The sequence below is a fragment of the Salmo salar genome, chromosome 07, assembly GCF_965601325.2.
Source record: "Salmo salar chromosome 07, fSalSal1, whole genome shotgun sequence".
NCBI classification, from domain to species: domain Eukaryota; kingdom Metazoa; phylum Chordata; class Actinopteri; order Salmoniformes; family Salmonidae; genus Salmo; species Salmo salar.
This window is the reverse complement of record NC_138297.1, coordinates 29697510-29710379: the sequence shown is the minus strand read 5'-3', so window position 1 is coordinate 29710379 and position 12870 is coordinate 29697510. Positions and strand designations below refer to the sequence as shown.

Sequence of the window (12870 nt, the reverse complement as noted above, 5' to 3'; positions counted from 1 at the left end):
TCAAAAGGTAGTGCATGGGCCCTGCGTGTGCCTCCACAAGTGCAGTAGGCACTAACGTGTCAAAATTAGTGCACTCTAGGAATTGGGTGGCATTTGGCACGTAGGTCATGTCATGTCTCATCTCAGCTATGCTTCACTGCACTGATGATGAGCGGGGCCGCGTTCTTTCCCTCTTGATTGAGACAGGGGCTGAAGATGGGGTACAAACTCTCATTAAAGGTATCCTCAAATGTGAAGAGGTGCGTGTGCGTCTTGACGTCGTAGAACGACACCTGGCCGCCTTCGTAGTCGAGAAAGATCCCGATCTTCTGGGGGTGAGAGGCCAGCTGTAGGGCCAGTCGGGTGGAAGCCAGAGCCTTGACCTCCCCACTTTTCAGCCACAGGCACCAGTACCTATGTGATGAAATGAGATGAGATTAGTATTCTTGGTAAATATTACATCCATACAATTATGGGAGTTGATCACTATATATTTCAATTAAAATTAGATTAGTGCTTTGCCACACTGATAAGTCATGATCTCTCCTAAACTTTTTGAAATCCTTTGAATGTGAAACCCTGTATGTGTTTTGTGCATACATTTGTTGAGGGATGTGTAGATTTTGATTTGACTTTTGAATCCTTCAAAATGTTTGGAATTTCAATTCAAAAAGTAAAAACATAATTAAAAAAAGGCCCCAGTACCCTCCATTGGGGCTCAGCTTGATCTCTCCCTTCCGGCGGGCCGATGCTCGCACCACGCCCACAGTCCAGGCGGTCTTACGACCCACATCGACCTCCCAGTAATGGCGTCCTGAGGAGAGGCACTCGCATGCGAGCACGAAGAGGGCGGGGTTGAAGCGGTCAGGGCCTTCTGGCTGGTTGTGCTTTCGTTCCTCGTACATCACCTGGCGACCGTCCTCTGACAGGACCAGGTTCCTCTGGGCTGTGCCCGGGTCCAGGAACACCTCACCTGGAGGGGAGGAGCAGAGAGAGAGAGAGAGAGAGAGAAGCGGGTTGAGAACACTGCTGGTTCTATTGAGAACAGTGTAAGTCCTATTTAGAAGAGGGTCGGTTCTATTGTAACCAGTCTGAGTTCCATTTAAAGCAATGTAAAACACTCTAGAGTAAACAACATATCACTTTCTTTCCACTAATACTGTATAAGTTTGTATCCTTCCAAACTGTGCTGCCACCATGTGGTGCACAGTAGACAGAGCAGAAAAACTGAGGATCAACAAAGCCTATGCTAAGGTTAACTAAAACACAAAGTTGTTTCAAAGAGGAGTATTTATATCCCAATAATCAAACTTGCAAGTCAAATTCCTACCACTCTTTAAAAAGAGAAAAAGGGAACTCTAACTGTACTCACTTGCATAGTTCTGCAGCTTTCTTAGCTCTGTAAAGGAGAGAGAGAGACACACACAGTCAGAGAGGGAGAGAGAGAGAAAGAGGGAGAGAGCGACAGTCAGTCAGAGGGAGTCAGAGAGTGAAAATCAGTCAGAGAGTGAGAGAGAAAGAAAGAGGGAGAGAGAGGAGGAATGAGAGAGAGAAAGAATGAGAGAGAGAGACAGTCAGAGAGGGAGTCAGAGAGTCAAAGTCACAGCAGACACGTGTTGGAATTGGAGGCAAACAGACCGCGCTAATCCCACCACCTGTGGGGGTATCAGTCTGACAGCCTGTTGTTGCCAGCTCATTACTGACAGATGGCTGAACTTTGGCATCTACTGTACTTCACTATGTATCCCATCTGATGACTCACTCTGTATATAGAGGTGCCAGTCTAATGACCTAGATATCTCTGATTGAGTCGCACCTAGACATTGATCTAAGGTCAGTTTTGTGTTTTTTCTGCACTATAGTTGAGGTAAGGACTTGAGGAAGGGAAGCTGATTCTAAATCAGTGCTAATGGCTACAGCTAACTTGTACCTGGAGAGATGGGATTTGGACACAGGAAGTGAGGTCACACAACAGGAAGCAAGTGACAATGTTTGTCTCTGGAATTACACTTTTTTTAAACATATTGCTCTGCTTTTTAATAGCACCTTATACTGTAGGAAGTGCACTACTGTACATGGCAAACAAGGTAAGATTTGCTCTATGTAATAATAGCAGATTTTGCCCACCTTTTCCATACAGCCTCTTGATTTCTTCCTGGATCTTGTCGACGAGAGCACTGACGGATGATTGGATGGTACCCAGGTACAGGTCAGTGTTCACACTCACTCCTGACCAATCAATGGGCTCCGGGAGGAGCGCTAGGGCGGACAGTCTCTGCAGGAGAGGACAAGGCGGGGTTTAAGCAGTGGTGGAAAAAGTACTAAATTGTCATACTTGTGTAAAAGTAAAGATACCTTAATAGAAAATGACTCAAGTAAAAGTGAAAGTCACCCAGTAAAATACTACTTGAGTAAAAGTCTAAAAGTATTTTTTTTTTAAGTATACTTAAGTATCAAAAGTAAAAGTAAAATAATATATAATTTCAAGTTCCTTATATTAAGCAAACCAGATGGCACAATTTTTTATATTTGTTATTGACGGATAGCTAGGAGCACACTTCAACACTCAGACATAATTTACAAACAAAGCATTTGTGTTTAGTGAGTCCGCCAGATCAGAGGCAGTAGGGGTGACCAGGGACATTCTTTTGATAAATGTGTGAATTGGACCATTTTCCTGTCAAAATGTAACGAGTAATTTTGGGTGTCAGGGAAAATGTATGGAGTAAAAAGTACATTATTTTCTTTAGGAATGTAGTACAGATACCCTAAAAAAAACTACTTAAGTAGTACTTTAAAGTATTTTTACTTAAGTACTTTACACCACTGGGTTTAAGAGAGTGTGTGGGTCTCTCCCTCTGTGTTTCTGTGTGTATGTATCTCCTCGTTGTGTTGTAGCCTACCTGGAGGAAGATGACTTTGTCCTGGTTCTGTGCCAGGGCTTCCAACTCTTCATTCCTCTTCCTGAGATGACTCAGGTCGCTCTCCAGTCCTCGGGCCAGCTCCTGGGCATGCCTCTCAGCCTCGCGCTGCCTCATAGCGATCAGCTCCACCAGCTCAGCTTGGCTCTGCTCCACTAGACACTGAAGCTCCGCGTACACCTGCCAGCTCTCCTCCAACTCCTTCTGAGCACTGCTCTAAAGACATAGTAGAGGTTATAGCTAAACATACTGAGAGGTTATAGTGGCATATTGTTGCAAATTGTCATGCAATTAAACTGAACGTCTTTACTTCAGATCAACATGTTAACAACTCGTCCAAAACTCACTCATCCAATCCTCACACTCCTCACACACAACGTGCCTGATACATTCTTAACCGAGATTAAGTGGCATACAGAGACACATCTCTAGCTCCTTCTGAGAACTGCTCTAAAGATACATAGAGATGGTAGAAGAGGTTATAGGGACAGAGACATACTGCAGAGACATACACACCAGAGACATACAGCTCAACCTGCCAGCTCTCCTCCAGTTCCTTCTGAGCACTGCTTAATAGTCAGAGATGGACTAGGTTATAGATACATGCTGCACATAAAGTAGCATACTGCAGCATCAATAGCGATAGCAGCTCTCTCCCAACTCCCTCTGGGCACTGCTCTTAAGATGGGGAGATATGGGAGAGAGGTTTTAGAGTTAAAACACACAGCAGCCTGAGGTAGGTGTTTGAGTGATGTGAAATAACTCTAAAGCTGTCGAAGCTCTGTTTGGCACACATGCAGCACAACTGGCCTAACCGGATTGACTGTCCTATAGGCAAATATCTACCTGCTTGAGTTGGAGGAAACAGTACGTGTTTTGTTATGTTTCCTTTCCACGTCACACGTTCATGTGATAAAATATGGAAAGAGTATAATATTACCTAGTTGTAGGCATTTGAGGACAAGAGATTGAAAGATTATGAGAGCAGAGGAAATCAAAACCTATGGGAAAAAAACTAAGCAGATCATCTCTCTCTCCCTTTCTCTAAGTCAGAAAGGTCACCCACCAAGATATCCACTCCCATTGTAACCTCATCCTCATTGTATTTTTAAATATGGGTCAAGCGGAACACAGTCGCACTGCACTCTATTTACAGTCAATATCTGACCAGGAGACTTGTCACCCAGTGTAGCTGTGAACGTAGGCTGGCTTGGTAAATAACCAACACTGCTGATGAATTTGAGAGCGTTTACATTCCTACAGCCCTATCTCTCAAGCTGTTTACCTAAACAAGTGGCGGGGTGACCGTTTTGTTGTGTTTGAATCCCAGATTTCTTCACACAGTTATTCTATCTGCTAACCTCTTTTCTGCAAAGGGAGTTTCCAGGAGGTTGTAGGTAAGGACTATAGGGTAAAAACAGGGTGAGGGGACACAGGTAAATGTTTGCACTTGCCACACCGGTTAGTCTGCCTAGTCTTAGGGGGTGGACCAGAGCCATTACAAAACAACCAAATAATGATTTCTATGGTGCCTAGAGTAGGGACACTGTGTTATATGGGGACACTGTATTGTATGGGACACTATGGGGGGATGCGACTATGTGGATTTATTTTATTTATACATTGTACGTTTATTCATCCATATGTCCGATCAAGACCAATATTTATTTTACAGAAATAATAGAACCTAAAAAACAAAAAGCCAGGGTCAAGAGGTAGACAATCAGCCATAGCTTACTGTAAAACGGGTAGGCAACAGAGTGATGAATTTTTTATTTTAATGATTTTAGTTTTGGGTGAAAAAAAGACAAAAATCTGCAGGAATTCCGCATTAAAAAAAGTAGTGATCGTTTCTCAATGTAATCAAGGTATGAAATTATTGTATTTTCTAATTCAATCTCTTTTTGTGCTTAGTTGTGGTAAAATTGCAGTGTGCAAATTATTATAATTATGTTCCGGCCACCGACCATCCGCTCTGACAAAAATCGGCCTGCGGCTGAATCTTGAGGCCTGCCCCTGCTGTACTATTGGCTATTGTTGTTTTGCTATGTTTTTCCCTAATGAACACAACCCAGCTTACTCTCACTTAACCAAACAGCACAAAAGACAAAGTTGATGCATTTCGATGACATTAACATTTATACAATGGACTCACTTTGATGACCCGTATGGACTGTTTGATCTCCTCTAGCTTCTTGGTCCGCTCCTTGATCATGTATTTCAGCTCCGACCTCCTCTTGCCCAAATAATTCTGTGTGAGGGCAGGGTTCATATTCATAAAGCATCTCATGGTAGTTAATCTGGGGTCAGTTTTGTCTATTAAATCATAAGATTGCATCGACACTAGATTAACACCCAGATCCAAAATATACTGTTTAATACTCTACATTATACACATAAGGCAGGTTTCCTGGACTTCATTTACCAATTTTTACCAAACAATTTTTACATTTCTTTTTCACATGTAAAGATACAAGCTGATATGGAGTAGTCTATGGGCTATAAACAGCTGTGTAGTTAAGCAATAAGGCACAAGGGGGGTTGGTATATGGCCAATATACCATGGCCAAGGGCTGTTCGTATGCACGACGCAACGCGGATTGCCTGGATACAGCCCTCAGCCGTGGTATATTGGCCATATAGCACAAACCCTGAGGTGCCTTATTGCTATTATAAACTGGTTACCAACGTAATTAGAGCAGTAAAAATGTATGTTTGTTACGAGGAGTGGAACAGGGGAACCCAAGAGCAGACTCAGACGAGGAGACTGGGATGAAGTAACCAAGGTATTTATTGAAACACAGGGGGAAGATGGAGTGCAGGCCAGGGGAAGCTCGGGTGGGTTGCAGGAAACCAGGCTGAGGCTGGAGCGAGAGGGGTTGGGACAGGATAAGCAGGTCCGGAGGGGAATCCAAGGGAGTAGTAGAGTGGGGAATCCAGGACAGAGTAGCAGGATGATGAGACGTGGAACTGGAGACAGGGACCAGAGTCAGAGCGGGCGGAATGAGCAGAGATTACGATCTGGCAGTGTGGAAGTGGCAGGGCTGAGTATTTGTAGAGAGTTCTTGATTAAGGAACAGGTTACAGCTGGTAGGGATCTGCTCTGACTCCAGTACACCTGTCTCTGCCGACACAATCACTCACACACACACACACACACACACACACAGAGATGGGGAGAGGGAGAGGGAGAGGGAGAGAGTACTGGGGGAGTGGTGGCAGTTCAAGGAGACACAGGATAAGCAGTAGAGGGCGTTGCAGGAGCAGATGTCACAATGTTTTGTCATACCCGGGGTATAAAGTCTGATATACAACGGCTGTCAGCCAATCAGCATTCAGGGATAGAACCACCCAGTTTATATTGTAACTTTTACTATGGGCATTACTCTATCAATGCAATTTTGACCCACGATGGTCTCCAGAGCGCCACAAGACTGCGAGAGAAACAACCTCATCAGCTAAAATGTAAACCTGCTGAGCTAAAGCCTGCCTTTCTATCTGCCTACTGTCCACATCCACCCTACCACCCTGTTCTCCCCTGGACTCACCATCTTTTTCTTCCACTCGCGGTCAACGGAGACGATCTCGTGAGTCTTGTGGGTGGCCTCGGCACAGGAGATACAGACACAGCCGTGGTCGTTGCGGCAGTAGACCTCCAGCAGGCGCTCATGCTTCTTACAGATCTTCTCCTCCAGATGATGCACTGGCTCCACAAGGCGGTGAAATGTCAGAGACTTCACCTTCCTGTGTTAACGTTAATTTTAGGTTAGGTGTGCCGGCGGTAACAAAGGAATGGTGTGCTTTTCTGGGCATAGTCATGTAGTCCTTGGTATTCCAAACAAGGAAAGGTGACTCCCATAAATTACTGCTGCAACAAGATTTTATTTAATCACCTTTCACCTTTTTTGGAATTCCAAGGACACAACAGGGGATGTTTATCTAAATCTCACAGTTAGATTTACAATGACATGAAACGTGAGTGAAATAAAGAGAAGAAGAAAAAAGCTAATCAATTATTTGTGTTATTTCTCACTTATGATGTCGGAGATGTGCCTCACAGAATGACCCTGGACAGTTGAGACACGACTTCAGTGCCTTCATCTTCCTCCCGATGCACGCATCACACGGCACCTCGCCTGCCCGGGCAAACTCTCCACCCTCCACCGCAGCTGCTGGTGACTCTCCGTGAACCCTGTGACCCGCCACCGGACTCCCAGCCACCGCACCCCCCTTGGTGTTTGGTGAAACAGCCCCTACTTCGAGGCCCTGGAAGTGGGCAGCGATCTCGGCGAGGACCCGGTTGATGCTGAGCTCCGGCCTCCGGCTGTAGCTCTTCTTACACATGGGGCACAGGAACTTCTTGCTGTGGTCCCAGTAGCCCTTTGGAGGAGGAGGAGCAGAAGAAGAAGGTTATTGATTCATTTTCCTTATAGTCCATGAAAACACACACACCCACGAGGGGTTGGAATAACAGCGTCAGTTTCAGCCACCCCTCATAGCCGGGTTCCTCTCTATTGCTCTAGTTTTTCCTAGCCCCTGAACTTTTGCTTCTGCTTTGCCTACTCTTTGGGCTCTAGGCCAGGTAACTGCAAAGTACTTTGTGATAACTGCTGATGTAACAAGGGCTTTATAAAGTAAATGTGATACCTGCAGACAGGCCTTGCAGAAGCTGTGTCCGCAGGGGGTAGAGACGGGCTCCACGAAGACCTCCAGGCAGATAGAACACTGGAACGACTCCTCCGACAGGGTGCCCCCCCTACCTGGGGAACTCACACCTGATGGGGGGAGAGAGAGAGAACGAGAGAGAGAGTGGGTGAGACAGAGACCGTGTGTGTGGGTGGGTGAGTGAGTGTGTAAGAGAGACAGAGAGAGAAAAAGAGAGGAAAGAGAGGAGAGAGGTGAGAGAGAGAGTGTTAATGGCTGCTTAACCAAAAAGCCAGGAAATTCAAAAGAGCTCAACAGCTCTAATTTCATCCATGCACTACCTCCGATTTTAAACTCAAATACAAACTAGAACACAAGGCTCGCTCACTCCTATCAGGAATACTCTGGTCAAAGGTAGTGAGTGCACTGTGCCTATATAAACTGAAATGACACCAGCCATGTTTCAATAAATGCCTTTTCAACTTCAAATAACAACACTCTTTTAGCAAAACTTCAGCTCCTCAAATACAGGAAGTTCGACATTTTAAAGTGACAGCATATGGCAGAATCACCAATGTCAATTTCTACACAAGTATCATCAATTCATGCAAAAAAATTACCCAAAAAATGACGCTAATAATTCACATTGACTTTCAAACACAATGTGGGACCTTGATCATTTCTCCTCCCACACCATTGAGTCAGACTTTTGTACATTATGTTCCATACTACATCAATATTTCTTTAAACAGACTGATGAAAACTATTCAACCATATACTGTGAAAAAACTCCTATGTCCAAAAAAGTTTACAATCATTACTGGTAACCAATTCGAGGATAACCTATGAGATTGCGATTGTATAACAGGCCTATGAAAGGGATCAACGGTCATTATATATAAAAGTATCTAACTTACTCTGCATGCTGATTAAGTTCTCCTGATTTTCTTGTGTGAGTCCACACAGTGCCGTGTCTCTGTATAGTCCTCTGGGTGTTGGAGCCCCACACCACTGTATTATACAGGCCGTCTGTCTATATAAATCCACAACAGGTTTTGGCCCTGTGAAAACGAACTCACTACAATGCCCCACCCGCTCTCTCTCAACATCACATGCCCTGCAGTAACTCTCTTTCCGCCCTTTCCTTTGCTCTGAGTAATATGCACTCTGTGGGTGTGTCCAAACTTCACCTGGGCCTGTATTTACAAAGCAGAAGTGCTGATCTAGGATCAGGCCCCTTTGTCCACATAATCATATTCATTATGGTTAAAATGCAAAGCTGATCCTAGATTAGCAATCCTAATCAGATGCTTTATGACTACAGTACCTAGTAGAAAATGTGTGCCTCCCTCATCTCTACCTTTTCTCACACCCTCCTCCCCCCAATAGCCAGAAATCCCAATGGGCGTGTAGACATCTACAAATCACTTTCCCTCATAAATATCTACTCAATATTATTTGTAGATCAGCCTGTCACAATTTACCCAAGATACATCATGGTTTTGATGCTTTCGAACACAGCCAAGCACTCCAGAAGCAAGTCTGATTAATCAGGCTGTAATACCAAATGAATTGGTATATACAGCCTGAAACTAATGTCTGCAAAATCATGTCAATGTTCCTTACAAGCCAGAATATTTCATAAAATTACATTTAACTTACTCTACCACTTGTCTGTGAGGTTTCTCCTTCAGCTGCTTGAAATTTGATACAAAATATCCACAGGAAAGTATTGCTTACCTGACTTTTTAGAGACTGTAGATATATGTTTCAATAGGTATATGGTTAAATTCGGCACTGAGGTAAAATTAGTTTTATATTGGATATTTGGTTTTCTCTTGTAAATAGCTATTGAACCAAGCATGCCATGGTAATGAAAATGGTGTATTCTGAATCAGGGGAGGATGGAGAACAATCCACCCTTTTTTCAAACAAGGGACCTCTGGCTTTCTCATTCAATGTTTTTTTTAGAAGGAGGCGAAGAGAGATGATAGGAGCGAGGAGTATGCAAATAAGATTCTCCCTTTTAATCTGTTCAGGATGCTCATTTAGAGAGAGCTTAGGCTGGTGTGACATTTTGACACTGTGTTTTGAAAATCAGGGGCCACAATTTCTGCTCAAATATTTTTTATTGAACACACACAAGAATGGTGTATAGGTACTTTATAGAAAAGACAAGTATGCAATTCGTATATACAGTAAACATACAAGAGCAGACAGATACAAAAAGACCCAGAGTTCGAGGTAAAAAATAAATAACACAAAATAAGATACAGTGCCTTCGGCAAGTATTCAGACGCCATTACTTTTTCCACATTTTGTTACGTTACAGCCCTATTCTAAAATGAATTAAATAACAAAAAAATTTCATCAATCTACACACAATACCCCATAATGACGAAGCGAAAACAGGTTTTTAGAATGTTGGTAAATGTATTAAAAATTAAAAACAGAAATACCTTATTTACATAAGTATTCAGACCCTTTGCTAAATGATTCGAAATTGAGCTCAGGTGCATCCTGTTTTCATTGATCATCCTTGAGATGTTTCGAAAACTTGAACGAAGTCCACATGTGGTAAATTTGCCTTTGATGAGACACAGAGAGCACAGGCCTTGGTTGGGGTTCGCCACAATGAACTCTTTCCTCCCCAGATTTCCAGAAATCCTGATTCCAGGAATCTTTCAACTGGGATTTCTGAAAAGCCAAGGATGTTTTTGAAGTTAGTGGTTTTTGCAGCACTAGATGACATGTTATGTCTTCTGTGATGATGTGTTACAGAATATGTGATATTATGCTGTCTGCCTTTTATAACTTTTCTATTGTGTGTGACGTGGCGCTTGTGATGCAAAACCAAATAATAAAGTAACATGTCATGTCATCTCTTCTCATCTCACCTCCCAATAGTGTTTTCCAGAGCGGAACTAGTCGTAATCCAAGACACAAACATCTTTGATGAATCTTTCTGGGTTTTGTTAACCTTCTGTTTCTTTGGTGATTTCAAGACTTCTTTCCCATCTAGAGAGACGATGAGCCAAGGACCTGCATATGGAGTGATATTAGTGCCAACAGAAACAGAATTTGTATTCAGAAATTGAATTACTCTGAATGCATATATTGGATTAGTATTTAATACTTAATACAGTGCATACACTCTGTTCAAAGGTTTGGGGTCACTTAGAAATGTCCTTGTTTTTGAAAGAAAAGCACATTTTTGGTCCATTAAAATAACATCAATTTGATCAGAAATACAGTTTAGACATTGTTAATGTTGTAAATGACTATTGTAGCTGGAAACGGCAGATTTTTTTATGGAATATCTATATATGTAGGCGTACAGAGGCCCATTATCAGCAACCATCACTCTTACATTTACATTTAAGTCATTTAGCAGACGCTCTTATCCAGAGCGACTTACAAATTGGTGCATTCACCTTATGATATCCAGTGGAACAACCACTTTACAATAGTGCATCTAAATCTTTTAAGGGGGGGGGGGGGGGGGGGGGGTTAGAAGGATTACTTTATCCTATCCCAGGTATTCCTTAAAGAGGTGGGGTTTCAGGTGTCTCCGGAAGGTGGTGATTGACTCCGCTGTCCTGGCGTCGTGAGGGAGCTTGTTCCACCATTGGGGTGCCAGAGCAGCGAACAGTTTTGACTGGGCTGAGCGGGAACTGTGCTTCCCGCTGAGCGGGAACTGTGTTCCAATGGCACATTGTGTTAGCTAATCCAAGTTAATAATTTTAAAAGGCTAATTGATCATTAGAAAACCATTTTGCAATTATGTTAGCAAAGCTGAAAACTGATGTCCTGATTAAAGAAGCCATAAACTGGCCTTCTTTAGACTAATTGAGTATCTGGAGCATCAGCATTTCTGGGTTCGATTACAGGCTCAAAATGGCCAGAAACAAAGGACTCTCTTCTGAAACTCGTCAGTCTATTCTTGTTCTGAGAAATGAACGCTATTCCATGTGAGAAATTGCCAAGAAACTGAAGGTCTCATACAACACTGTGTACTACACCCTTCACAGAACAGCGCAAATTGGTTCTAACCAGAATAGAAAGAGGGGGAGGCCCTGGTGCACAACTGAGCAAGAGGACAAGTACATTATATTGTCTAGTTTGAGAAACAGACGCCTCACAAGTCCTCAACTGGCAGCTTCATTAAATAGTACCCGCATTTGATTAATTGTTCAGCGGTCTTATGGCTTGGGGGTAGAAGCTGTTATGGAGCCTTTTGGTTCTAGACTTGGCGCTCCGGTACTGCTTGCCGTGCGGTAGAAGAGAAAACAGTCTATGACTTGGGTGACTGAAGTTTTTGACAATTTTTGGGGCTTTTCTCTGACACCGCCTTGTATATAGGTCCTGGATGGCAGGAATCCTAGCCCCAGTGATGTATTGGACCGTACGCACTACCCTCTGTAGAGCCTTACGGTCAGATGCCGAGCAGTTACCATACCACGTGGTGATGCAACCAGTCAGGATGCTCTCGATGGTGCAGCTGTATAACTTTTGAAGGATCTGGGGACCCATGCCAAATCTTTTCAGTCTCCTGAGGGGGAAAAGGTGTTGTCGTGCCCTCTTCACGACTGTCTTGGTGTGTTTGGACCATGATAGTTCGTTGGTGATGTGAACACAAAGGAACTTGAAAAACTCTCGACCCGCTCCACTACAGCCCCATCGATATTAATGGGGCCTGTTTCCTGTAGTCCACGATCAGCTCCTTTGTCTTGTTCACATTGAGGGAGAAGTTGTTGTCCTGGCACCACACTGCCAGGTCTCTGACCTCCTCCCTATAGGTTGTCTCATCATTGTCGATGATCAGGCCTACCATTGTTGTGTCATCAGCAAACTTAATGATGGTGTTGGAGTCGTGTTTGGCCACGCAGTCGTGGGTGAACAGGGAGTACAGGAGGAGACTAAGCACACACCCCTGAGAGGCCCCAGTGTTGAGGATCAGCGTAGCAGCGTAAATGAAGGACCCTGTTTTTTATTTAACATTTATTTAACTAGCCAAGTCAGTTAAGAACAAATTCTTATTTACAATGACGGCCTAGGAACAGTGGGTTAACTGCCTAGTTCAGGGGCAGAACAACAGATTTTGAACTTGTCAGCTCGGGGATTTGTTCTAGCAACCTTTTGGTCACTGGCCCAACACTCTAACCACTAGGCTACCTGTTTAGTCCCAGGGTCCTTAGCTTAGTGATGAGCTTTGTGGGAACAATGGTGTTCAACGCTGAGGTGCAGTCAATGAACAGCATTCTCACATAGGTGTTCCTTTTGTCCAGGTGGGAAAGGGCAGTGTGGAGTGTGATTTGAGGTTGGG

At 43.6% G+C, this 12870-nt stretch overlaps 1 protein-coding gene across 1 annotated transcript; it reads right to left on the bottom strand.

The window, feature by feature from the left end:
- Positions 1 to 62: 62 nt before the first annotated feature.
- btr12 (bloodthirsty-related gene family, member 12) lies at positions 63 to 8701 on the bottom strand. Its single transcript, XM_014207266.3, has 10 exons — positions 8462 to 8701; positions 7548 to 7675; positions 6934 to 7280; positions 6449 to 6644; positions 5056 to 5151; positions 2883 to 3116; positions 2107 to 2254; positions 1352 to 1378; positions 685 to 952; positions 63 to 393 (listed from the first exon to the last, which is right to left on the bottom strand). The coding sequence occupies exons 1-10, from the start codon at positions 8466 to 8468 to the stop codon at positions 123 to 125; spliced, it is 1722 nt and encodes a 573-aa protein (XP_014062741.1). The 5' UTR covers positions 8469 to 8701; the 3' UTR covers positions 63 to 122.
- Positions 8702 to 12870: the final 4169 nt, after the last annotated feature.

What these genes read in the sequence shown, in the direction of transcription:
- btr12 (XM_014207266.3), bottom strand. An exon ending in GCACATCTCCGACATCATAA is followed by an intron (nt 6,645 to 6,933) that starts GTGAGAAATAAC and finishes ACGTTAACACAG; the next exon opens with GAAGGTGAAGTCTCTGACAT. An exon ending in AAGCTGAGCCCCAATGGAGG is followed by an intron (nt 394 to 684) that starts GTACTGGGGCCT and finishes TTCATCACATAG; the next exon opens with GTACTGGTGCCTGTGGCTGA.